The sequence below is a fragment of the Narcine bancroftii genome, chromosome 5 (assembly GCF_036971445.1).
Source record: "Narcine bancroftii isolate sNarBan1 chromosome 5, sNarBan1.hap1, whole genome shotgun sequence".
NCBI lineage: Eukaryota > Metazoa > Chordata > Chondrichthyes > Torpediniformes > Narcinidae > Narcine > Narcine bancroftii.
The window spans coordinates 106,589,806-106,617,127 of record NC_091473.1 but is presented as its reverse complement, the minus strand read 5'-3'; the positions used below and the strand labels follow the sequence as shown (position 1 = coordinate 106,617,127).

Here is a 27,322-nt window from a genome sequence, read left to right as displayed (position 1 = left end):
TGTTTCTTCTATCTGGTTCATTACTTCCAGGAGAGGAGGAATTAATAACTTTTTAAATGTTTTATAGAATACTATTGGGAATCCATCCTCTCCAGGTGTTTTATTGTTCCCCAGGCCCCTCCTGAGTCGCTCCTCATCGGGCTTCCACTCGACGTAGTTTCTTCAGTTTTTGCTTTTGGTTGCCGTGGTCATTTGGCACTCGTTTTAACCATTTTTGACACTAAAATTCTGGTTTAGAGCTTTCTAACCATCTTTTTAACTCTACAAAAGTGAAAACTCTTTCAAGGCACATCTGCTCAGTTCCACATCCCTGAAATGCTGCAGTTACCTGAATGGAGCCGCTACTCCTGCCGTCTCTGAGGCCGATAACAGGTTACCGCCATGTGTCGACTTACTGCACTTGTTTGCCCCGGCCCTGCAGCCGGGCGCGTGCAGACACATGTGCACATACACAGCCCTCCTCTCTTGCGGCATACCATTCATGTGTTAACGGTCTAAACAATGATGAGGAAGGGAGCAGTGAGCGTGTGATTAGACAGCCAATTACAGCTGTAGAGACAACAGTGCTGGTGAGTGAAGGGGTGAAAAATCAATTTTAAAAACATGGAAACGCAGAAAATTCACATGTCCATGTTATTCTTGCACCATTTAACGAGATTTTTTTGTGCCATTTGTACTGTTGGAGCTGGATCTAGCGATACAGTTGTGGGGCAGTAGCGTGAACAGGAGTGGGCTGAACACACAGCCCTGAGATGTGCCAGGTCAGGCCATCACACAAACTAGCTTTCCCTTCATTAACCATCTACACTCCCTGCTCCCTCGGGAATCCATCTAACCTATTACCAGATCTATTTCACCCCAGTCATGCTCTATATTCCCTCTCCCATTGGTCAGAAGATTCTAGAGTTTGAAAACTTACTCCTCCAGATTCATGGACAGTTTATTGCTTGTATTAATAAGAATGATTTTCACTGTTTCACTGTTTTAACTGATCTTTTCCTCTGTACCACTATTCTGTGCACTTTTGTTTTGTACTGCTGTGACAATACTTGGCAGTAACCCAGGGAGAGAATGAAACAAATAGCAGGTAACATTTGTCAGACAATTTAAGACAGATATGAGGGTATGATTCATGGCTCAATTTGCAAAAAGATTGAAGTGATAAAGCACAAATGTATTTTGAAGTGAAGGAAATAGTTCTCATAGCTGGTAGTTGGATGCACGATCAAAAAGAGAAAGCATACAATAGAGAAAAATAACACAGAGGAGAATGTGCAGTCAATGGGACAAAGCAGTTGAAAAATACAGCTACACCCAAGACAAGGAAGATTGTGACCAATGCCTTTGTCAAGTATTGCCTCTGCATTGAATGAAACTTAAGTTATATTTATTTCTTATATTTAAATAAAAATAATGCTGCTACTTAGAGTGAGTTCTTGTAGTTAAGAGTACTAATTGACAACTTTACAAACTTTCACTAGAAAAGGCATGCAATACACATTTTATTTAACTGGACTAATAGAGAAATACAAAAACTGCAGATGCTAGAATAATAAACAATGAGAAGCTGGAGGAATTCAGCAGCACCTGTGCATAAAAGTGGTCAGTTAACCTTTCTAGTCAAGGCCCACTAAGTTCCTCCAGCTTCTCCCTAGGCACATTTACACAGCCACTTAACAGCAGAAAATTTCTGCTCCAGTGGCAGTGTAAAAATGTTGGGACAGAATTTTTAATGCAAATTCCATCCTGTAATTTTTTCACTCGTACCCCTACACATTTTTAAGGAGCGGCTGCAGTGTAAATTGATCGCAGCCAGTCTGTAAGAAACAGGCCCAATGAATACGACATTCCCCCTCTGACAAACTCAACACAGGAAGGTTGTGTAAAAGTGCTCTTGAGTATATGACCACTTTGAGACACACTGGAGGTAAGTATGCCAATATTTTTCTGAAAAATTCCAAAGTTTCTGTGTAAAAATGCCATTTGTTTGCAAAATTTGACTAATGCCTGATGGAAACTGTTCATCTGCATTAACAAGCATCATCTTGTGTCTCAATGCTCTGAACAGTGGGATTATGGTTAATTATCACTGTATAAAGAAGCATTATACAGCAGTTAAATACAGCTAATTCAGGCTTTGAAACAGCTTGGCTTGTGACTTTATGATACTAGCAAAGGGGTAACATTATAAAACAATTGCATTGTTCTAAAGCTCCAAAAAAATTGATTCCAGTTTTCTTCTTGTCACTACATGATTTTCAGGTATGACCCTTTCAAGAAAAACAAATCTAAATTTTGTATAGACTGTCCACAGTTTTGTTTTTATAGCCATTCAGATATTTTAAAAATTGAGTCACTGCTTGATTATGTGGAAATAAAGCTGTTGAACTGATATGCAACCTTGAGGCAAAATACATCATAAAAACAAGATAATGTTATAGTCATGTTGTTTATGGGATAAATACTGGACAAGTTAATTTTATGGAGTGCAAGATTGACTTTAGGCGATTTGAATCTCACTCGAGTACCCATTTTTCTCATGACCTGATCTGACCATCAGTTCTCTGCATACGTAAAAGCTGACGTCTTTTTTCTTTGCCCCGTCAGCTTCTTTTATTCCATGCATGCATGGCAAGGCTGGACCAGACCCAAATGGATCACGAGTGCATGAAATGAAATTGAAACTTAAATATACAGTTGGGTCTCATCTGCAAACTAGCCTCAACACTATAGCAGTCTAGCACATTGAGGCATTACCTGCATCATGGGACTTGTATTCACAACCCAATTCAAAACTCCATTTCAGCTTAGCACCATGTTAGAGAGCAAGATTTAATTTTATGCAATTTAGATAGTGTAACAGGCCAAATCGGCCCTACAAATCTGTGCTGCCCAATTTATACCCCATTAACCTACTACACCCTTGGTAAGTTTTTGAAGAGTGGGAGAAACCTGAGGGACACCCCCCCCCCCCCAGTGAAAACCCACACAGACACGGGGAGAATGTACAAACTCCTTACAGAAGCACGGGATTCAAACCCAGATCTAGTCCCAATTGCTGACGCTGCAAAGGCATTGTGCTAACCACTATGTCAACCATGCCACCCCTAATTGGAACACTGTAAAGGCACTGTGCTAACCGCTACACCAACTGTGCTGCCCCCAATTGCAGTGAGTAATTGGAATCTGCGATTAGACAAGGTTTGGCATGGCCTCAAGTTTACTTAAATAACAACTGGCTACCAGTGCAATGAAATTGGCATGTACATAAATAACAATGATATGAATGACAGACTCAGCAGCAGATGAGCTACACCGGGGCAATACTCTATGGCAACATCACAAAAAAAAGAATTTAGAAAGAATGAAAGAACCTTCAAGGATTTAATAAAAATACAAGGTGTCAAGGAGTTTAATTCAACTTCAGGGTGATGTGGAGTGGCAGCTAGTGAGCAAAGTTTGCAATAGGATCCAAGATAATGACTTCCTAAAAATATTTAATTGGCAAAAACTCAGTAAGTTTGATCATTTAGAGTTAATGGAGGGATTTGGATGGATGTTGGGAAGGTAGATTGAATATTGCAACAGTCCTTGTGGAAACCGATCCTTTATTTTCAGATAACATTGTTCAGATCTAGCACACAGAAAACCAATGGGAGTGAATCAAGAACAGACCTTTAGAGGACAATAAAAGTACTTTAACAGGAAGGAACCAATGCAGTTTTCCTGAACTCATCTGCATAAGAAGCTGTGTAATCTCATTTATCCTAAAGACAGCAATGGGATCAACAGGATCAAAGCCTACAAACAGGTTTGGAAAAGGAAGAAGGAACAGTTTACCTTATTAATCATTTAGACAGAGATTGAAATAACTTTAGCTAATATGGGAGACTGGGTAGTCATTTAGTGGCAGATTCAAAAGGATTTGTTGATACATCTTACAGACATGGCAAATCTTTGTAATGGCTAGTAACCTGAAAAAGAGCAAGGTGGTAGGATAATCAGTATCCTTAAACTATATGGATCATTAGAATCCCTTTTGAACAAAGTATGACCTGCATAAACAAGCCATGTTACACCTGAACTTAAGGGGGACCAATGCCCTCGAGGTCAGATTTGCTCAAGCTGTTGGGGAGTGTGCAGTGGATAAGGAATAAATACAGTTGAATAGTTGGAAATGCATTTACTTTTATGCAATTATTAAGTATAAGCAGGATTAACTTTGAGTATGGATTAGTACAAGGAATGATGTTGTGGACATTAGAGAGGCTTGGCTAGCCGAAGGGCAGGATTGGCTGCTTGATGTCCCACAGTTTAGAAATTTCAAAATAGATAGGCTGTAAAACAACATTGATAGTCAGGGATAGTATCACAGCTTTAGAAAAAGTGGACGTTGTAGAAGGATTGTGTACGGAGTCAGTGTAGGTGGAAGTCAGAAATAGGAAGAGAGCAAAACACTACTGGAGAGGATTGTTTGAGATAGGATTTCCGAGCACTTGGAGAAGCATAATCTTATTACGAATAGTCAGCATGGCTTTGTGAGGGGTAGGTAATCCTTCGACAACTTCATTGTTTTGAGGTAGTGACCACAGAAATTGAATCACGTAAAGTGGTAGATGTGGTGTATATGGATTTTAGTATGTAATTTGACAAATTTATGTGTGTACACATATTATGTAGAACAGGGGGTTGATTCTTCTCAGGGATAAAGGGAGAAGTATGTGCTTCTCAACCTTTTTTCCTCCACTCACATACCACCTTAAGTAATTCCTTGCTAACCACAGAGCATCTATGTCATTCTATACAGGGAGGGGGGGGGTGGGGGAGAAAGAGGTTGAAAACCAAGGCCTTACTGGATCGATTCTGCAGCCCCACCCCAACCTGCCATGAGACCATTGAGCAGTTAAGCTTTGGAAAGGTGCAAAAATAATGTGGTTGTTGTCATTTTACTTAATATCGATTGGCATTTGATCAAATTGTGCAGAATTTGTTTGGTGCCCAGGAAGGATTCCTGACCCAATATGTGTTATTAGGAGCTCCCCTTTCACTTAGGGTGAGTATTGCTTTAGGGCTAGTACAAGCTGCAACCATTCACCGCTGTGGAAAGACTGGGTGGCAACAGCTAATGCAGGCTTACCCAAATTCACTACTTTGGAGAGGAGAAATAACATTTGTTTCTTATTCCACGGACACAGGTGGTGAAAGTCATGTGTGTAGAACACTGAAGGACCACCGGCCACCTCATCAAAGACTGAACAGGAATAACTCTGTGATCATGGACAACACAACTGATTCTCCGTCAGAGAAATTATTGAATCCCCATTGTGACCCAAGGAAAGGTCACTTTAATTGGCCCGTACTTGGGTTTTAGAAGCAGGAGAATTGCTGCATCGGACTGTGACCAAAGGAATGACTACTTTGATTGACCTGTACCTGAGTTTTGGAAGCATTGTAGAAGTCATGCATTTCATTTCCCTTATGCAAGGAAAAGATAAGTTGTGTCAACTGTTCGTACGAAAGGAGATTTCTCTGGAAGTAACTCGACAAGGATCTGAGAGTTTTCGGCAGTCTCTCCCATCTACTTTGTGATTACTTCTGTGCATCAGTTTAAAAGTCTGCATTTCGACAATGGATTTCTAAGACAGAACTTTGGAATGACTTTCCAGAATGGTGCCCAAGCTATCATGGTTTTAGCTGGACAAACACACACACACGCACATCCCCAAACACCTGCACATAGTTGATTTTGATTTAACCTATGTGTTATATTATTAGTAGTTTCTAATAAATAGTGTTTTAAAAGAAAAAATACAACACTGCCTTGGTGAATTTCCATTGCTGCTGGTCTGCGATATTACAGTGGACATATTGGATCTCGTACTAATCAATGAACTTGGTCAGGTAACAGGCCTCTCAGTGTGCAAGCATTTCAGAGATAGTGACCACGACTCCCTGGCAATGGATAAGGATAGAAACAGATAACATGGGAAAGAATTTAAATGGGTGAGGACTAATTAGACAGGAACTTGGAAGCGTTAACTGGAATAGATGTTTTTGGGAAAAATACACAGCAGAAATATGGAGGATGTTTAGGGACCACTTGCATTGGGTATTGGATAGGTGTGTCCCACTCAGACAGGGTAAGGATGAGAGGGTAAAGGAACATAGTTGACAAGAGAGGTGGAACATTTAGTCAAGAGTAAGGAAACATACACAAGGTTTAAGAAGCAAAAATCAGGCAATGTGCTTGAGAATTATAAGATAAGCAAGATGGATCTTAAGAAGGGACTTGGAAGTGCTCGAAGGGGACACGAGAAGGTCTCTGCAAGGAGAAATCAAGGAAAATGCCAAGGTGTTCTATACATACATGAAGAACAAGGGGTTTATTATTAAGACTGCTCAGGCATAGATGGAAAAACATATGCCTCAAGGCAGGGGAGGTTCTATTTTATACTTGTTAGTGTTCTCCAGGGACAGGGATCTTGCTGAATATGATGTCAGTGCAGAACAGGCTAATGTGTTGGAACACACTGAAATTAAAAGGTATTATTAGGACTTCTGAAAAACATTAGGTTAGATAGGTCCCTGGGGCTGATTGAGAGATATCTCGGGTTTCAAGAGGAAGCAAGGGAAGAGGTTTCTGGGGCATTGTTGATCTTTGCATCCTCCCTAGCCACAGGAGTACCAGTAGTACCAGGGAGGATTGGAGAATGGCAAATATTGTTTTCTTGTTGAAAAATATAATAGGGATAATCCTGAGAATTACATATCAGTGATTCTTATGTCAGTGGTGGAAAACTATTGGATAGCATTGTTTGAGATAAGATTATGCTTCTCCAAATGCTCATAAATCCTATTTGGAATAGTCAGCATGGCTTTGTGAGGGGCAGGCAACACCTCAAAAAACTAATTAGTTGTTTTAAGGCATTGACCACAGAAATTAATTAAAGTAAAGTGGTAGATGTGGTGTATATAGATTTTAATAAGTAATTTGACAAGCTAATCCAGTCACGAGGCATGAGATCATAGGAATTTGACCATGTAGATTTGGAATTGGCTTACCCACAGATGGTAAAGGGCATTAGTAGATGGAATGTTTTCTGCCTAAAAGTCGGTAAGTAGTGGTGTTCACAGAGATCAATTGTGGGACTCTTGCTCTTTGTAATTTTTATAGATGACTTGAATGAAGTGGAAGGGTGGGTTAGTAAGTTTACAATTGATACAAAGGTGGACGAGTTGTGGATATTGTACAAGCTTGTCATAGGTTACAAAAGAATATAGACAGGATGTAGAGTTGGGAAGAGAAGTGGCAGATGGAGTTCAATCTGGAAATATTTTGGAAGATTGAACTTGAAAGCAGAGTATGTACAGTTTGATACAGACTAAAGTGTTCTTCAAACTAAAGAAAATGTCATGTAGTATTTTTACATAATGCTGTTTTATTACGTCAATAAAAGAATCTTGAATCATGAATTCTTAAATGTGGAGGAACATAAGGATCTTAAGATACAATTTCACATTCCTCATGGTTACCATACAAATTGATGAGCTAGTTCAGAAAATGTACTGTGTGCTGGCTTTCATTAATCATTGGAGTGAGTACAAGAGTTACGAGGTAACATTACAGCTTAAAAGAGTATTTTGCTCAGTTCTGACATGTGGAAGAATGTAGGAACTTTGGAGAGAGCAGGATACTGCCTGGATTGGAAAACATCTCACGAAGATGAAAAATCTAGGGCTTTGCTCTTTGGAGCAACGGTGGATGAAAGTAGACTTAATAGTGAGCAACATTTAAGATTCATAGATAGAGACTACAAAGGCAATACAATATCAGAGGACACGTGTTGAAGACGAGTGGAACAAAGATTAGGAGAGACATCAGAGCTGTTTTTCCTCCACCAAAGTGAAGGTGCCTAGAATCCATTGCCAAGGGTGATGATGCAAGCCGATACAATAGTGACAGTGAATGGACACATGAAAAATGGTTTATGGATTGTGAGAGAAGGAAAGGTTAAAGATTCATTGTGGAGAAGGCTCTTGAAAAAAAAAGCACAACATAATGGACAGAAGGAGCCCATCATCATTCAGGTGCCTTGCCATTCTGCGTGGGCGATCATGTCTCTCCATCCATCACCCTCCAAATTGTAGTTGTTGCCACCCGGTTCTCCTTCGGTGAAGGTTCCATCTTTGAGCTGAGACATATTTGATGTCTTCTCATTACAAGAGAAAAATAGTGAAGTGGTTTCCCGTTGCCTTCTTCAGTTGCAGAGTTCATACTGGACATGTAATCCTGGTCATTGATCTGCAGAGTCATCTGCCCAGTGTCTTTAGTTTTACAACCATAAATACCAATTTGTAGAATCTGCTTGTTAAAACCATCGACCCATCTGCAATCCATGGCTTCACTTGACTCTGATTGGGAAGCTAAACAGGTACTACACCTTGTCCAATGGTGACCTGTAGGCAGTTGGATGGAAGGAGTGCCTTACACCTTTTACTGAGCAATTTGCACAAGCACTGACACTGAAGGGGCCCATATGGTGTTCTAATGTTCGACGAAGGGGCCCATATGGTGTTCTATTGTTCTACAAGGGGCCCATATGGTGTTCTACGTTTGCCCCAGTGGATTAGAGGTGGAAGTTGCAGAAGCATGTGACCTCAGAGAAAGATTACATCACATTTGGTGCTTGGATGAGAGGGAGGGAGTGGTGGGAAGGGATGGGCTGCAGAAGGAAGGCTAAGATTTTAAAATTTGCAGGACAAGGTGTCTGAATCCCTCAATGTAACAAGATTAATGGCCAGTGGAGGAAATTAATAGCGCCCCCTTCCCTCATGACCTAATTTAATAACATTTCCCTTGAAGACAATGCTTAAAGTACTTTTTTCCTGTCCATCCACTCTGCTGGTTTTTTTTTTAGTTTTTAAACTTAGGATCTATAGGTTAGTACAAAATGCAGCATTTAAAAAAAACAGTCAAGAAACCAACATTTTTCTTTCATTTGGTTAAAAATATATCAGGACATAATTCATTTTGTTGAGATAGTTACTGGAAATAGGATGGAAGAATGCCAATGCACAGACTTCACAGCAGAACAGCCGAGTTTCCACACACACACACAAAGACCCTTATCTGCTGCAGACGCAACATTGCACAAACTTCACCAAGCTGCCCTGTTTTCCTCCGACTGTATTGAACTGTGCCAAAATACATGTATTATTTCAGAAAGTTTTTTTGGTGGTGGGAAGAGACAAAAGAACGTATAGGCAGAAGAAGAAACTCGTTCTTCCATGTTAAAAGATTTCCAAAATAACAAAGTTCTGAATAAATTGCACTTTTCTTGACTATTTCTGCGAAGGAGCCACGACATATTCAGAATCTTTCAAGTTCAGTCAAAGCCAAACCAAGACAACTAAAAACATGCCACAATCTGCCACTGAAAGAGGAAGGACACCACGGACCCTTATCTGCTGCAGACGCAACATTGCACAAACTTCACCAAGCTGCCCGGTTTTCCTCCGACGGTATTGAACGGTGCCAAAATCCATCTCCTAAACGTAAAACGACCGCTCCGGAGTAGTGCGCATTGAAGTATTACACCCAATTTGGAATAATGAAATGAATAATAAAGACCCAGTTAAATAGGATGAGTGGAAATGTAACATTGTCCAATAATTTGCAAGACATGAAATGCAAAGTTACAAGACGAATGACATCGCTTGAGTGGAAGGGTTACATTCACCAAGGGCTCGGAGCCCGTTGATCAGATCGTGGAGGGTTCAATACACTTCAACTCTCGATCAATCAACACACTGAGAGGCATTGGACAAAGAAACTTGGCCAACAAGACAAAGACAAACCTGATATGGCGGCGGCGGCTCCTGGTCTATTTCGGTGCCATCTCCGTAACTCGCCCGATCAGAAGACTCGTGAAGCAAAGAGATGTCATCGGACGTCGGAGATTTCAAACAATTTCCCATATTTCTCCTTAAATCTTACACCGCATTTATCATTCCTGCTTGACCGGGGATGGAGGGAGGGGAACTGAGGAGGCAAACACACACACACACACACACACAAACCCCGGCGGAAAACAGGGTTAAATTAAACCCAAGGAAGGGTTCTTGCCGGGAAAGGTCGCTGTGATATTTCTACCAGCCAACGCAGACCATTTTCCTGCGGCCGAAACAGGGCCGCGGCGGGAGGAAACAAACAACAAGCTGCCCCGAAACTCGAGGGCGGGGGGGGGGGGGGCGTGTGGGACTCGGCCACTAGCGGCTTTTATTAAACACCTGCCGGCGACTGTCTGGCCCGAATAAATCCCACCACCGAGATGACTCCTCCACACCCAGCTGCAGCTTTCCCCTTTATTTTGTTTGACTCGCTTTCTTCTTCACGGCGCCTTCACACGGGCCTGTGTGCGTGAGTATTGGCGTATTACGTCACTCCTCGACGGGCTGACGTCGGTGGCCATGGTTGCGGTCTCTCGCAATGTTGGTGGTGGTGGATGGACTGACTGTGGTCCATTCAAGTGCCCCTGAGCTGAAGTGCCCCACTTCAGGTGGGGGCAGTGCGTCTCCCTTCCAAATCTGGCTGCTCCGTGTCAACCGAATTTTCGTTTGAAAACCGAATGTGAAATTTTGAACTGGAAATACTCAGTTGATCAAGTGTCAATGAATGGATACACTTTCAGTTTTGATCTACGAGAGAGGGTCAGAGACTTTTCATTGAGATGCAGAGTGGCAGGTGATGCGATGAAAAAAAGGTAAAAGCCCGGGGCTCGATGAGAGAGTAAGGTCTCTAAGGTGCTGATGAGGAGACAAACATGGGCCTATCAGAACTAAAAAGTGGGTTCGGGTTGGTGAAAGTGAGGAGTTGAGGGTCCTGTCTAAGGACACCAAAAGTTTCGAGGTAAGATTGCTCCTATCATGCAATCTATTATACAGCAAACAAAGCCAGTGTCTTCCTGAATCAATACACTGAGCCTGATATAGCTGTACCTCCATCAATTAATTACAGCAATGATCATTATGTCCACCAACATTCCACATCCCTTCACATGGCTCCTCACCACGGAACTCCAAAAATTACAGTATTCGTCTCCAGGTTTTCAAGCGTTGTTCTTCGTAAAACTCTCCAACTTCTATCACTGTGCACTAAGGACTGACCTTAATGCTGTCATCAAACCTGGCTAACTGATTTCGACCTCATCTTCTGAATACCAGATCTATGACACCTCCTACTTCTCTCTGGACCACTACTGAACATTGCAACAATGTCTCCCAGAAAATAACTGATCTAAATGCCACTAAAGATTTATTTCCAATGTCTCCGATATCATTATTTACTGACCCTGCAGAGCCTGCTTCGTCTGCCTCTCTTACACCTGTAGAGCCTTGACCTATCTGAAGAAAGTGTCTGAAAATCAAGATCTCAAACCCAGCAAAAAAAACTTGTGATCCAGTGGGCAGCAGTGATCCCTGTCCTTTTGTATGCTTCTGAAACTTGGACTGTTTACAGCAGAGACCTGAAGAGATATCACCAATTTTGACTGCAGAATACTCCAAATCCATTGGCAGGATGTAAACCCTGAGAAATCTACTCTTAGGTCAACATCCTCACCATTGAAGCCATATCACTTGCATACCTGACACCAGATGACCAAAATAACACTCTATTTCGGGCTCTATTATAACAACAAATTATGGGTGGAGAGAGGAAAAGATTGAAGCAAATTCTGAAAGTTTCAATAAAAAAGTGCAATTTTGCTTGAAACTCCTGGGAATCCCAAGACCAAGACTGCTCAAAGTTGTGGTGCAATCACATTGACATTGAGAACCTTGACACCTTGCAACATGATAACACGGAAGCCTAGTATAAATGTGGAAAGAATTATAAATTTCCCAAGCAATCCAATAAACACCTGCTTCATCCGTGGTAGAGTCAACAGGTCACACGTTGTCCTCATCAGCCATCTCAAAATACACAGAACTGGAGTGGAAGCAGGAGGAACTGAGGGACTACCCCAGAGGATGAGAAGGGATAAGGGAGAATATAAGGAAATGGGAAGATACAACTGAGGAAAATAAAATATTTAATTGATTTTTTTTTAAAGATTAGGATTAATTCCACAAAAATAAAGCTGTTCCAGCAATTTCAGTGAAATTAAAAGTCTGTAGAGGCTTTGATTGTAGTTAATGCCCAAAAGATCTGGAGAAACTCAGAAGACCCTGCAGTGCCCATCGAGGGCAAAGATATATAATTAACACCTGAGCCCTTCATCAAGGTATGAGCAAAAAAACAGGCAAGTGCTTGAATAAAAAGTGAGGGGAAGTGGGGGGAAGAAGGGACAGTGGGAGGAGCACAGGCCAACAGGCAAGAGGTCATAGGTAGGTGCCAGATGGAATATAAAGTGTTGTTCTTCTAATTTGTGTGTGGACTCAGTTTGACAGTGCATGAGACCATGGACTGGATCCGGACTAGATACAGCTTCATTGAGCACCTTTGCAATAGCTGCAGTAATAACAGGGATCACGCAGTGACCACCCATTTCAATTCCTACACCATTCCTATGCCGACAAGTCATCTAACCCTTAGAGATTGGTTTCTTAAATTCCTCCAAAAGTTGAAGGTTAAATCAAATTAAGATGTGGATTCCGTTTATGGCATCAAAAATTTAAGTACTCTTAATTATGAGTTGTATGTTTTTCATCCATTGTTTACAGACCTAATACAATTGTGGGATGAAGCTACTTTGAAACAATTTGAGAATATGATTTTGATGAAAGAAAATCTTCCATTTATAATGCACTTTTCAAAACCTCAGAGGATCCAAAAACAAATTAAAATGAAGTATTTTGAAGTGATTGCACTGCAGGAATTCAGGCAGGCAGATTGTGTTAAGGCCTCACAAAAAAATAGTGATCAGTTATTTATTTTAGTGATAATGGTTCTGGAATCACAATTGCCTAGAGCACTCCAATTTCCTCCATATTAATTCAATGGGATCTTTCACACTCATCATACAGATCAAGCAAGGATATTGGTTTAATGCCTCATCTGACACTCTTTCTCTCTTTCAGTTCTGTGCTGGAGTCTCAGCCATGACTTTGTGCACTGATGCAAGGCACATGCCATAGTTTATTGTTTAAGGAAAAATGCAAGAGCCTGCTGCCTTTTGTGACAAGGAGTTTCATCGTCCAATGAATTTTCTGCACTGAACATCAACATCCATAACATATATACAAGAACACATCTTGTCTATTTTTTGACAAAATACAAACATCAGTAAACATTTTATTTTTATATCTCAGAGAAAAAAATGAAATTATAAAATGATTTTATATTTGGTTTTCATGGCATTGATAAAGTATAAATGAGTAAAATGGAACTCCAGTACTATTCCATTCAGTTCCGTGATTCAGTTAGTGACCTACCACTTTAAAACTAGTCTTTTGATTCAGCTTCAGTATTACAAAGTCGGTAAATGACAGCACCACTCTTGGTATGCCGAGGGAAGACCAGTTTTTGCTCCTTTACATGAGAATTTTCACTGTTGTCATCCTGTTCTGGACTCATTTGTGGAATATTACTATCTGTTGGTCTCCTTGGAATGAAAACGAGAGTATCACAGTTGTCTCTTAAAGAAATGTTATTTAGAGCGCAATACACTGATTCTTCAGTGCGTGAACAACAGCTATCTGTAGATTGACTACTTGTTTCATAATCACAGTTGAACTGTAAAAGGGCTTGGGAAGCAGCATCTGAAGAGTATTCACCTATGAAGTCCTCCTGTGTTGGTAAGTCATCCTTTTGGAATTCTATACCTGTGGTCGATTTAAGTTTATCAATGCTTACTAAATAGTAATGTTTTTTGTCGAGTAAGTCCTCATTTGCCATTGGGCCTGGCATCGCCCATCCATTGCTTGATGAACTGCAGGTTTCTGCGTTCCCAAAATCATCATCTTCTTTTAAAATGAAAGATTTTATTGAATCAGATTGGAAACTTCGTGGTAAGTTTCTATTTGTTGCGCTATTTGGCATCCTGTCTGCTAAACAATTATTTGGGGACTCATCCTGAATGCCAACTTGGCCATTCTGCACACAGCTGTTTCCAGATATTGGCTGAGTCATGTCTTCATTTGGTCCCTGCTTTCTATGATGACTTAAATTGTCTTCTGGAAGTTTCTCTTCATCAGCTAAATAAAAACATATAATTATAAATTTAGATTTGGAAAAGTATCTGTTTTGTTCCAACTTTTTTTTTATATAACTTAAATTTTTGAGAGACAAGTTTCTGCTTTACAAAGCTTTAAGGTTCTGGCCACCCAGCAAAAGGAAGGATGTCATGAAGCAGGGAGAGTTGCAGAAAAGGTTCACAAGGATGTTACTGGGATTGGAGGGCTTGAGTTACAAAGAGAGACTGGATAGCTTTTTTCCCTGGAGTGTAGGAGGCTGAGGGAGGGATAGAGGCATATAAAATAATGATGAGCATATTTAAGGTAAATGGTTATAATAACTTTCCCAGCATAGGGGAGACTAAAACTGGAGGGCATAGATTTAAGGTAAGAGAGGCAAATTTAGAGGAGACTTGATGGGCAACTTTTTCATTCAGAGAGTGGTGGATGTGTGGAACGAGCTGCAAGAGGAAGTAGTAGATGTGATGACAATTATAACATTTATAAAACATTTAGGCAGGTACATAGATAGGAAATGTTTAGAAGAATATGGGCAGAATTCTGGCAAATTGGAATAGCTCCAGTAGACGACTTGGTCAGCATGAACAATTTGAGTTGAAGTGCCTATTTCTGTGCTATATAATTACCATACCTGTTGCGTATAAGACGACTGGTGTACTAGACGACCCTTCCCAATTTCCACTTAAAATGTAGGTTTTCATTTATACTCATTGTACAAGACTACCCCAAGTCTGGCACTTACCACTGACAGCTTACTGCCCCAATAGTTCTTTACCAACCATCTCACTGACCAGTGGAAGGATGGTGGTACAACATTTTAAAAGCAAATTACCCAGTAAAGGTTTAAATTTTATCATATTTTAAAATAAACAACTGTCGTCTCCTTTAAAGCCTGTGCAGATTAATAATATATCATTATTATTAATCCAACTTCCCAATGCAGGTTTCAGTAGAAAAATATTTAGTGGCACAAATGTAGGAATTATGTGAGTAGAGTCACCATGGGGAACACTCTAAACCACAAGATATTAATGATCGGATTTTAAACTTGGTGTATAAGATGACCCCTGGTTTTCTGGTGAAATTTTTAAAGTTCAATACCATCTTATGTGCCTATGGTATGACTTTATGCTTCTAATTTATGATAGGAATCAAATGTTCCTGCTATTTGCAAATGAAAGTCAGTAAAATGGGTGTGCAGACCTAACAGAATCCTAGGTCCATCATTACAGCAGCAAGGCTGAGACGAAGTCTAAACATACATTGTGAAAGTTGTTTAATGAAGAAAATTATAACTTCATCACAAATTTAGTTAAAGTTATGAAACAAGAAATGTGTATGCCATAAAACTATGGTATATTAGACCATGATGACTATGTTGGTCAAGGTTCATATCCTCACAATCCAGCCTCATGACTTACTGCTTCAATTATTTATCCATATTTTCCTTAAATGAAGCAGTAATACCTCTGTCAACTTTATTTTGGAAAAACATTGTGACAATCCACTCTACATAAAAAAAATTCAATTCCTTTCATTTCTTGGGTGACACTTTTAAATTAATCATCTCATTTATTTCACCCCAATCAGAGGAAGATTTTTATACTTGTTCACTCCAAACTATTAATAATTTTACAAACTTTGATGAAATCTCCTGTTAGCAATCTATTTTCCAGTAGAAACATTTGAATGTTTCATAACTATAGATCTAAAAATTGTTTTCTCAGCATAAACTCACTGCAAGTTTATTTGCATAGGAAAACAATGCTGACAAAATTCCCAGGAGTCTGTCTCTTTTCACCTCATGTAACGTAGATATTTTAAAAATTTTTTAAAAATATAATCAGTAGGACAGAAGTGCAGAAGAAACCTAAACTTCACAGGGAAGGGGGTTCATAAACTTTGGGCAGAGATCCGGGGAGGGGTAGGGGTGGCATAGTGAAAAAGGTCGAGAATGGCTGATCGACACCATGATCTTCTGATCCAAAATCATTTCTCATCACTGTACTGATCTCACATCACATGCTTTTCCTATGTACATTCCCTGAAATGTGAATTACCAAAGCTATTTATCTCCCAACTTTGATCGTCCAGCAATCATTTCTCAATAGTAACTATCAGATCATATCCATCATTTGATTTGTCCTTTTGCAACTGGTATGTGAATTCAGGTTGTGCATGCAAGCAATCAAATGAATCAAGGAGATATTCTTAGTAAAGCCTATGTTAATCCTGCTAGAAACTGTCAAAGATGTTATGGGAGGACTCAAACTGCATGATAGAAATTATTGGTACAATGCACAGTAATATTTTTCCTGTGTGTCAGTGTCCTTTCTAGTCACTATGAATTTGTAGATGACACCAAGGTTGGAGGTGTTGTAGATAGTGTAAAAGGTTGTTGTAGATTACAACAGGATAGAGACAGGATGCAGTGTTGGGTGGAAAGTGGCAGATGGAGATCAATCTGGATAAACATGAAGGTGATGTATTATGGAAGGTCAAATATGAAGGTGGAGTACATGGTTAACGGCAGGATTTTTAACAATGTGGAAGAAAAAAGGGTCCTTGGATCCAAATTCAGATATCTCTCAAGGTTGTGTGAAGTTTGATAGGGTAGTTAAGAAGACTTATGGTATGCTGGCTTTCATTCTTTGGGGGATTGAGTTCAAGAGTCACGAGGTTATGTTGCAGCTCTAAAAACTAATTAGACTACAATGTTCATTCCTGGTCACCTCATTACAGGAAAGATGTGGAAACGATGGAGCGGGTGCAGAGGAGATTTACCAGGATGTTGCCTGGATTGGAGATCATGTCTTATGAGGCAAGGTTAACAGAGGCAGGGCTTTTCTCTTTGGAGTGAAGAAGGATATAAGGTGACTTAATAGAAGTTTACAAGATTACAAGAGGAATAGATAGGGTGGACAGTCAGCCACTTTTCCCCAGGCAGCAAACACCAGAGGACATCTGTATAAGGTGAGGGGAGGAATGTCTAGGGGAGAATGAGGGGTAATTTTTTTTTAAACACACAATGAGTAGTAGATGCCTGGAATTCCCTCTCTGTAACTGGATTCTGAACTTCTTAATGGAAAGATAACAGTCTGTACGGGTTGGTAACAGAACATCAAGCACAGTCACGCTCAGCACTGGTGTACCTCAGGGCTCAGCCCACTCCTGTTCACACTAATGACCGATGACTGCATTGTCAGATACTACTCCAACAGTTTGCAGATGACACAACAGTAGATGGCCTCATCAGCAACATTGATGAGTTGCACTATAGAGAAGAGGTAGAAAAGTTTGTGGTATGGCGAGAGTAACAAATGAATCTCAACATCGATAAAACAAAGCAGATGGTTATAGACTTCAGAAGGACCAGAAAAGATCACCCTCCACCACACAACAATAATTCTGTAGTGGAAAGAACCAAGTTCCTTGGAATTCACTTAACTAGTGACCTATCGCGGACACACAATATCTCCTCACTTGTCAGTAAGGTGCAACTGCAATTGCACATCCTGAGAAGATTGAAGCAGGCAAGACTACCAGCCACCATTATGTCAACTTTATACAGGAGCTTTATTGGGAGCGTCCTAGCGAGCTGCATCACAGTGTGGTATGGTTGCTGCAGGAAATAGATCAGAGGTGAATCTCAGGATCACTGGAGTCTCCCTCCACCATAATTGACATAATCTACTGGGATTTTATTTCTGAAGAGGGCGTGCAAAATAATTGAGGATCCCTTCCACCCCATAGAAAGCATCTTTCAGCTGCTCCTGTCGGGAAAGAGATACAGGAATACCAGAGCCAGCACCACCAGGCTGAGAAACAGCTTCTTCCCACAGGCAGTTAGAACACTGAACAACCAAAGGAACTGTTCACACTAACCATTTGAGATTCTCATATTCATGAAACAATATATATATTTTTTGTGTATATGGATACTTGTCCTGCATATGCATTGTCTATCTGTATGTGTGTGATGTCTGGTTGTGTGTCCGAGTGTTTTGCTGTGAGGACTGGAGAACACTGTTTCGTCGGGATGTACTTGTGCAATCAGATGACAATAAACTTGACTTTATACAATATAAATACAGTATGCACCAAAATTCCTATTTGCAGAAACTGTCAAATTTCTCAGCTTTTGGCTATGCATATCTTATTTATTATCTATACCAGGGGAGTCAAACTCAAATTCAAAGAGGGCCAAAATTAAAAACTTGGACAAAGTCGTGGGCCAAACTAAATATTTATTGAAAATCTTCAACAACATCTGCATGTTTTCTCTTCTTTCAACATATGTAATGTTAATTACAAACTAGAATTAGAAACTACTGGAAAAGAACACATTCTCCCACGTGAAACTGAGTACCTCAGCTCCACAGGTATACCAATTACTTACTTCAGTCTGGGAAATGTTTACATAGAACAGTACAGCCTAATACAGGCCCTTCAGACAGCATATTCTGCATACACATATAAACCTACTCCATGATCAATCTAATCTTTCCTTCCCTCACAACCCATATCCCCGTGCTTATCTAGCAATCTTTTAAATGTCCCTATTGTATCAGCCTCAACAACTACTCCCGGCAGTGCACACCAGGTACCCACCACTCTCTGACATGTCCCTTAAACGTTTCTTTACTCACCATAATGGTATTGCCTTTACTGCCCTGGGAAAAAGGTGCTGGCTGTCCACTCCATCGACGCCCCTCATAATTGTATACACCTCTATGAAGTCATCCTCCATCATTCCAAAGAGGAAAACCCTAACTTGCACAACCTTTCTTTAAAGACATGTTCTCTGCACCATTTCTAAAGTTGCCACATCCTGCCTATAAGGCAACCAGAATTGAGCACAATACTCTAATAGTGGTTTAACCAGTTTTATAGAGCTGTAACATTACCTTGTAGCCCTTGAACTCAAACCCTGTCTAATGAAGGTCAACACACCACAAGCATTATTCACCATCCTATCAACATGCATGGCATCCTTGAGGGATCGATGCACTTGGACCCCAAAATCCTGTTACTTTAGACTGCTATGACATCTAGATTCAAGTTTGATCTTCTTGAGTGTATTCTTTCACATTTCTCCACTCAATTCTGCATCATGTCTCTATCCTGTTGTAGGCTATGATGACCTGCTATATCTCCACAAAACCTTTAATCTTCCTGTTATCTGCAAATGTACTAACCCACCTCTCCACTTCCATATCCAAATCACTTTCAAAGAGCAGGATCCCAGGACAGATCCTTGCAGAATGCTTCTGGTCTTCAACCACCAGGCAAAAAACGCTCCATCTACTACCACCCTCTGCTACGGTGGGGAAAGCAATTCTGAATCCAAACAGCCAACCTTGATCAGAAGCCATATGATTTTCTGCATCAGCCTACCATGGGGAATCTTCTCAAATGCTTACTAAAATCCATATATACTACATCCACTCCTCTACCTTCATCAATCTGTTTTAGTCAATAAATCAATTAGGTTCATGAGGCACATCCTGCCCCTCACAAAACCATGTGTTACCCCTAATAAGACTATGCTTCTCCAAATGTTCATAAATCCTGTCTCTAATAAACCTCTCTGATAGTTTGCTGACCACTGAAATAAGACCTACTGGTCTATATTCCCAGGATTCTCTTGAACAAAGGAACATTTGCCATCCTCCAATGCTCTGGTACCATTCCTGTGTTCAGGAATGATGCAAAGATCATTATCCACACTCCAGCAATCTCTTCCTTCACTTCCCGCAGTAACCTGATACCATGGTTTCTCTCTGGCCATGGGAACTTATCGATCCTGATGTTTTTTCAGAAGCTCCTAATATTACTTCTTCCTTAACCGTGACATGCTTCAACACATTAGACCAGTCTATGCTGACCTCACATTCATAAAGATCCCTCTCCTTGGTGAATACTGAAGCAAAGTATTCATTAAGGATCTCCTTTATTTTTTCCACCTCCAGACATATGTTTCCCTTTTGTCCTTGAGCACCCTACCCTCACTCTACTTATTCTCCAGTTCTTCACCCATTTGTAGGATGCTTTGGTGTTTTCTTTATTCCTACTTGCTCATGGCCCCCTTCTAACTCTCCTAAGTCCCTTGTTCTTTCCTGGCTACCATAGAAATCTCAAAAGCCCAGAATGTTTTTTTTTAAGCTTGCATGTTCCTTCTTCTTGACTAAATGTTTTTCCTCTCTACTCAATCTTCCCAGCCTTTCCTTCTCCCAGTGGACCCCTTGCAAGCGGTCCTAAACAGCCTCTACATTTCTGTTATGCATTTCTTTGCGAACATCTGTTGCCAATTAACACTCTCTTGTCTGTTGGCTTTCCCAGGTTTTCCCACAGAACCAGACCAGATCTGATCTGGAAAGTGCTATTATCAGACTTTAGAAATAGAATAATGGGATTCCTTTGTACCCTTGAATTCCTCAGACAAATAGATCTAATGGTTGGGGTTGCAGAGGTATCAGAATAGGACTTAAATGGTGCAGAATCCCATTCTGTTGAAGGGCTTGCTGTCCAGGTTTGCATCTGAGTACTGACTCAGCTAAAGTAATTAAAAATTTCCAAAGAGCATCACTATTTTTTTCATTACACATTTGGTGAAGATTGTTTTTCATATTTCACAATATTTGAAATTCTGATTATATGTCAGAATTGAGATTATGTACATCACCAAAAGGGATTTGAAATTGGAAGAGACATTAGGATAACATGGAATTCTTTACAGTATAATTATCTCGTCTCCTTAACCTCAAATGAAGATCATGATCAGTGAAGTAACTTGGTCTCTTTTTTGTTTCCAACAGCATGACTTAATTACCTTTCCTCCATTGACTCCCAGTTGCAAAGTACCTCAAATGTGAATATGCTTAGCTCACTTGTGGAAAAAAAAATAACTGGAGAAATGGTTTGCATGCTGACTGAAAGTTGCAAAATCAGATCAGATTCTACACTTGTAATCCCAACAAATTTCTTAAATATAATGCAGCTGGCTTGCTAGGAAATGTCAAAGTTGTTTCTCAGTGAATGACCTACTCAGTTTTTTTTCTCTTTCTTTCCTTCCTTATATATTCGTATTAATGTTTTTAATAATGATTTTTATGTTTTTGATAGGGAAAGATGGGGGGGGGGAAGGAAAAAGGGAGGACTTGGCAAACAAAGATCTGTCAATCCTACTCAGTTTCTTGATAAACGATTTCAATGTACCTTAGTAATTTATGGGGTTTCAAATTTCAAGAGGATTGACATCATCTGAATGTGCCAAGGTCTTATGTAATACATGTACCAGTACGTCACAGGCTTGAAATTGCTATATAGAATTTTATATGATTGTAGAAACCAGCAGTTATGCTGTGTTTTCATTGGTGTATGCCCTAACATAGAGGTCAAATATGTATTGCACAAAAAATATTATATTAGGGAACAAAATTTCTAGCACACTGGGTCTTTTATTTTCCCCGACCCTGGGAACGCTGATAGAAGTAAGACACTAAAGTTTGCAGACACTGTGAATGAAGTAAAAACACAATTATGGAGAAACTCAGCACATCAAATGGTGTACTTTATATAGCAAAGATAAATAATCAAAGTTTCGAGCTTGAGCCCTTCATCAAGGATCTTGATGAAGGGCTCAAGCCAGAAATGTTGGTTATGTATCTTTATTTTTGCTATATAAAATAAACTGTTTGACCTGCTGAGTTTCTCCAGCATTGTGTTTTTACTGAGAACATTGATACCGGTTATAATGCTCCCATTGGATACCAAACTTCATCAACTCAGTCATGTATGTTCACATCAAATTAATTATTTTGCTATAGTGTATTTATCTACCTGTATTTAAAATGGTATTTTCCACTTCCATTTTCATGGTTTCCATTCCAAAATATTCCCCCATACCTCAAGAAATAGATATTTCAAAACACCTTTAAATGTCAGTTTAATGTTATCCCAAAGTAAACGTGAAAATGATTTTGACTGTCCCGTGACTTTATTTTACTTTCCAGTAGGAAAGCAGATGATCTACTCAATACTTGGAATGTAAGAGCATATATGCTTTGTGAAAGATTATGCTGTGAAATTATCTACAGTAATCACGAAAAAAATTAATCACTGGAGTTATAAAACGATATTTCTCACACTGGGATGGGCTATTGATCTACGCTCCATGTACCTTTCGTGTTTTATATTTAAGACATATCAACATGCTAAATATTTCCAATCTAAGTTACCTGTTAGACATTTAGGGTCACTTGTTCTGATGTCAGTTAAGGCAAGTTTTTCTTTCAAGTTCACGTCAATCTCACTTGGACTTTCGTCGTTGTTATAAAAGTCTGGATTTTCAAAGTCATGTTGTACTGCTTTAACTTGAAAACTAACACTTTTCTGTTCATCCTGCCAATAAAATTTGACAATATAACCTTTAGACATGCTGATAAGTCATATATCTTTATTCTTTTTGTGTTGCAAGTACATTTAATGCGAGAGACTCCAGTGACCTTGCACTTAAATTAAAATAATATGGTCATGGGCTCAAAGCCTGTTTCTTGCCTGATACTGTACATACATTGGAGGGGTGGTTTTCCTTTTATCCTGACCTCATCAAATTAGAGGTTCAGTTATTTCAGTGCAAGAAAAAAAAATGACTGCAATAGAGCAAACAGTCCTTTTAGAACTAGGTAACGTTACAGCACAGAAAACAGAGCCTTCAGCCATTCTAGTCTGTGCCAAAATATTATTCTGCCTAATCCCACTGACCTGCACCCATTCCCTATCCCTCCCTACCCTTCCCATCAATGTACCTGTCAAAACGTTTGTTAAATGTTAAAAGGGAGCCCACATTCACCATTTCAGCTGGCAGCTCATTCCATACTCCCACCACCTTGCGTGAAAAATTTCTTCCTAAACTTCTTCCCTTTACCCTTAACCCATGTCCTTTGGTTTGCATCTCACTAGTGGAAAAAACCTACTTGCATTTACTCTATCTTTATAGAGGCACCATTTTGTATGCCTCTATCAAATCTCACCTCATTCTTCTACTCAATTTTGTGGTGTTGGAGCAGTCCATGATTACTGTAATAAGGGAAAGGAGCAAGAGCCTGATAACAGTTGAAAAAAAATTGTTCTTCAACATAGAGGTGCTGGTCTTCAGGCTTCTGTACCTCCTGTCTAAAGGTAGCAGTGAGAAGAGATTGTGACCAGGGTGATGAGGGTCCTTTAAAATATTACCAACTTGTTCATAGCATCCAGAAACCTGAAAACCCTTCCCAAGTGTGTCAGGTCCTGCCTGTTTAGATTTTCAATATGTACTCCAGTTTCCACTGAGAAAAGGTTTAATTACTTAGTTTCAATTAATGTTGAACCAAGAGATTTTAACCACAATTGATCAAGTGATGCCCCCACTTCCATTGTATACCCCTACATCCTGCAAAAGGGATTGAAAACAATTTTGAGTCTGTTCTACTATTTAATGACATGATGGCATGTATTCATGTAACCATTTTGCCTCAAATCTTTTAACATGTAGGAAAAAAACCAAGATGGAAAACTAACAAATTGGCTTGCATCAATGACTGTTTGTTGAAGATATTTACAAAAACTTACCTCTGTTTGTGGGCAGAATTTCTCCCCTATTCCTGAAAAGTCTGGACTTTGAGGTAGAAATTTGTATTTGGATGCCACCGCTAAATGTATGTATGTAAATATATTATCAGTTGATGATTATACTTCAGCACATTTAGTTCCGATGACTTTAAAAAAGTCTGCACCTAGACGTGGAAAGTCAATGCAGAGGTCACTGCTGGTAGCCATAAAGATAGCATCAAACAGGAAAACAGTGGATTGGCTTTGAGATGGCTGGGGAGAAGATTCATGTCCACTCTTTGCAGGGGACCAACAAGTCCATTTGTCTTCTCTCTTTCAGGACAAAAGGCCACTTAACTGGTGTGGTTTTATCATGTGAACAAGAGATGTGTGTGACTATATCATAGCTCCCAGAGGTGACAGCATTGGTCATAATTAATGCAGCCATGACAGAGTCCATATTAAGTATTCTCAAACCTAATCCAAATTACATATTTTAGTAAAAACACACCAAAATGCTGGAGAAACTCAGCAGGTCTTTCAGCATCCACAGGAGATTAAGATATATTGCCGACATTTTGGGCCTAAGCCCTTCTTCAAGGAATAAGCAAAAAAAAAACCCAGGAAATCTCAGAATATAGACAATGCTGTCTGGGGGAGGAATCCAGACCAACAAAAGATGTTAATTAGATATGATAAGGAGAGAGGTGAGAATTATGTCTGTGCAAAAGGAGACGGAGCTCGGGGAAGGCGGCAGGGGAAGAAGTGAGGGTTCCAAATCAATGAACAATCTCTTCTGTTTTACAAGGTGCAGAAGATTCATGCATTATCTACCATCTCTTCTCTTTCCAGAACCTGACCCTTGTAACCTCCTTTTGTTTACCCAAGAATTCCAAAAGCAATGTTGGAACAGTGAGAGGAAACATTATGTTACACCGTGATTCAAACAGGCATTGGAGCTCAAATAGGTTGGAATTTACTATACAAAAGTAGTTAGTTTACAGTTGGACTGAAGAAAATCAGCTATTTAGACACTAATTCTTTGAGATGATGACATGCACAAGTTTTATTACAAATGACTCAAATAACAACTTATTTGGAATGGTCTACAAGGGACCATTCTAGCAGGGTGAATGGAAAATACTTGTTCAACGTCATAGGCCATGGAGAAGTCCAGCATAAACCTTGAATATTCTTCCTGTGCAGTAGCAGCCAGATATGAAGATCAAAGTGGATAGTTTAATGGTTGATACTTCCTATTCCATTGCATAAGAATTGTCTCGACCACTGTTAATCTATGTCTCATGTTCAAGAGTTGAAAAATTAAGATTTATTGGTAATAGAGAGGGAAGAGAGGCAAGGAAATAGATCTTTTACACATATGCTTGGTGGATGGAATGCATGTTTTTAGGGACAGGTTGAAGCAGAAATAATTGTTTCTTTTAAAACAATTAATATTTGAAGCAATGCAAGTTTGTGAAAAGCATTGAGATAGTTTGAATGGTCACCTTCTGAGCCATATTCAGTAGTCCCAGGTATTCTCCCTTAGAAGTTGGCAATGAATGCGACTGAATTAGCAAATTGAGTTCTAAGATCTTCCTTATTCTACACCAACAGCCACCTATACGTTGGTTTCACTTAGCACTCAGATCAATATATTTAAATCCTTATAAATTTAGACTCTGGAAGAAGACCCAAAATTCCTGGATTTCGCCTGCTTTAAACAAGGCACAGCATCTTTTTGGAGTCAAGCTGAGTTGTGCATGTCCAATTTACAATTGATACTGGTGATGAAAATGACTAGAAAAGAGGTGAGTTCTCTTTCCTGTCCACATCAATTGCACTGTAGTGAAGATAGTAGATAGCTTTAAGTTCCTAGGAGTAAACATCTCCAGTGACCTGTCCTGGTCACCATATCTTTCCAGTAATTTGTTGTTCAATAAATAAAAGCCAAGGCATCCAGGGAAATATAACAAGTTGCAAACAAAATGGAGTCAGTGGTATGAAGCAAAGGGTAATTGGTACTAAGTATTTTAATGAACAAAAAGGTGTTAGTGGTAGTATTCATTTGGGCTCAGTTCTCACTTTTCATGGTATATAATGGTACATCTGCCTGTTTATTTGCACAAATGCATTAACTCATATTTTTCTGGATTTTTTTTACATGTTGAATGACATTAGATTTTTCTTTTAGCTGAGAATAAACTCCTCATCCTGAAATGGAGCCAGATTTCTGCTTTTTTCTGGCCAATCCAGAGTCACTTTTTTTAACTAGGGTAACTGAACATTTAATTTTTTTATTTATTGTCTTTTTAATTATATTAAATATACTATTTCAGTTGTTTTTAGTCATTTTTGCAGTTATCTTTTTTTATATATAAAGTACCTGTTCACCTGCAGCAAGTAAGAATTTCAGTGCATATGTACATTATAGACTATAAACTGATTATTGCCTTGGTCTTTAATAAAAAGGTTCTTAGAAATTCGAGGTTGATGCCATTCTATCTTTAATTTCTGGCAAAGGGTATTTTGTACTTTATCATTAGTTCTTAATATTAATTTGACTCCTAGTCCTTTCACTGCTATTTTTGGAGTGAGTGGGTCAGTGAATTTAATACTGACTGTTTCACAATCCATGTGGTGGCTTTCGCTTCCCTCATTGCTAGAAAGGCCATTTTGCTGAGATGAAAGGATATTGCCCCTCCCACTTATACTCAATGGTTGTCAGATGTGATGGCCTGTCTTTCTCTTGTAGGTGTTCTACAACTTTCTATCTCTTTGGGGTCCTTTTCTTAATTATTTTCAAAACTTGTAGATCAATTATCTTTTCTTCTTTTGATCCCATAAATATTACTATCAGCAGTGGACTCCTTAATTTGGCCAGAGATAGGGTGGTGTTTGATTTTTAGATTAGGAGCATGAGTTTTTTTTCCCTTTCCATTTAATAGCATGTACATGTAGCATGGACATTTAATATGTACCCTGTTTACTGTTATTTTATATTTGTAATTTGATATTAATCTACTTTATCATTATTATCATATATACCTATGTATTTTACATAGGTTAAAACTAATAAAAAGATTGAAAAAGAAAGAAATTGGAGGTTGGATCAAAGATAATATGGTTAGACTAAGACTAGTTTTCAAAGAAATGCATGTCTTTTGATAAATACAATTATGAAAAATATGGAACAACCTAACAATATTAATGTACCTAGAAGAAAATGCCTTGGTTTAAGAATATTGGAAATGAAACATGTTAAGTTTACTGGGCTACACTGGAATACATTGCAGATTTCATTGTACATATCTTTCTTGACCCAAGTGCAGAATTGTTTCCTTCCAACAAATATTCAAGATTATATTTAGAAAATAGAATTTTACAGGATTTAATATTTAATTCATTATATTTTAATGACACTTTTGCTTTTTCCCATTCATACACTCAGCAACTAGACAAAAATGCTTGTCAAAATCCATAGCAATCTCATTAATCTTCTCTTCAAAAATATCCTATCAACAAATCTGTCCCA

The 27,322-nt window shown here is 39.2% G+C and overlaps 2 protein-coding genes across 7 annotated transcripts in view; both read right to left on the bottom strand.

Annotated features, from left to right (window-relative positions):
• rnf11b (ring finger protein 11b) overlaps positions 1–10,457 on the bottom strand; it is a 58,238-nt gene extending 47,781 nt beyond the window's left edge. For both annotated transcript variants that reach the window (XM_069938628.1, XM_069938629.1), the window contains exon 1: positions 9,859–10,457. In XM_069938628.1, the coding sequence (XP_069794729.1) occupies positions 9,859–9,978 (120 nt within the window). In that variant the 5' untranslated portion in view covers positions 9,979–10,457. The remainder of the gene's footprint in view (positions 1–9,858) is intronic.
• Positions 10,458–13,278: 2,821 nt separating this feature from the next.
• LOC138763824 (uncharacterized) overlaps positions 13,279–27,322 on the bottom strand; it is a 43,522-nt gene continuing 29,478 nt past the window's right edge. For all 5 annotated transcript variants that reach the window (XM_069938616.1, XM_069938617.1, XM_069938618.1 and 2 more), the window contains 2 exons: positions 22,437–22,599; positions 13,279–14,196 (listed from right to left, as the gene is read on the bottom strand). In XM_069938616.1, coding sequence (XP_069794717.1) covers positions 13,445–14,196; positions 22,437–22,599 — 915 coding nt within the window. In that variant the 3' untranslated portion in view covers positions 13,279–13,444. The remainder of the gene's footprint in view (positions 14,197–22,436; positions 22,600–27,322) is intronic.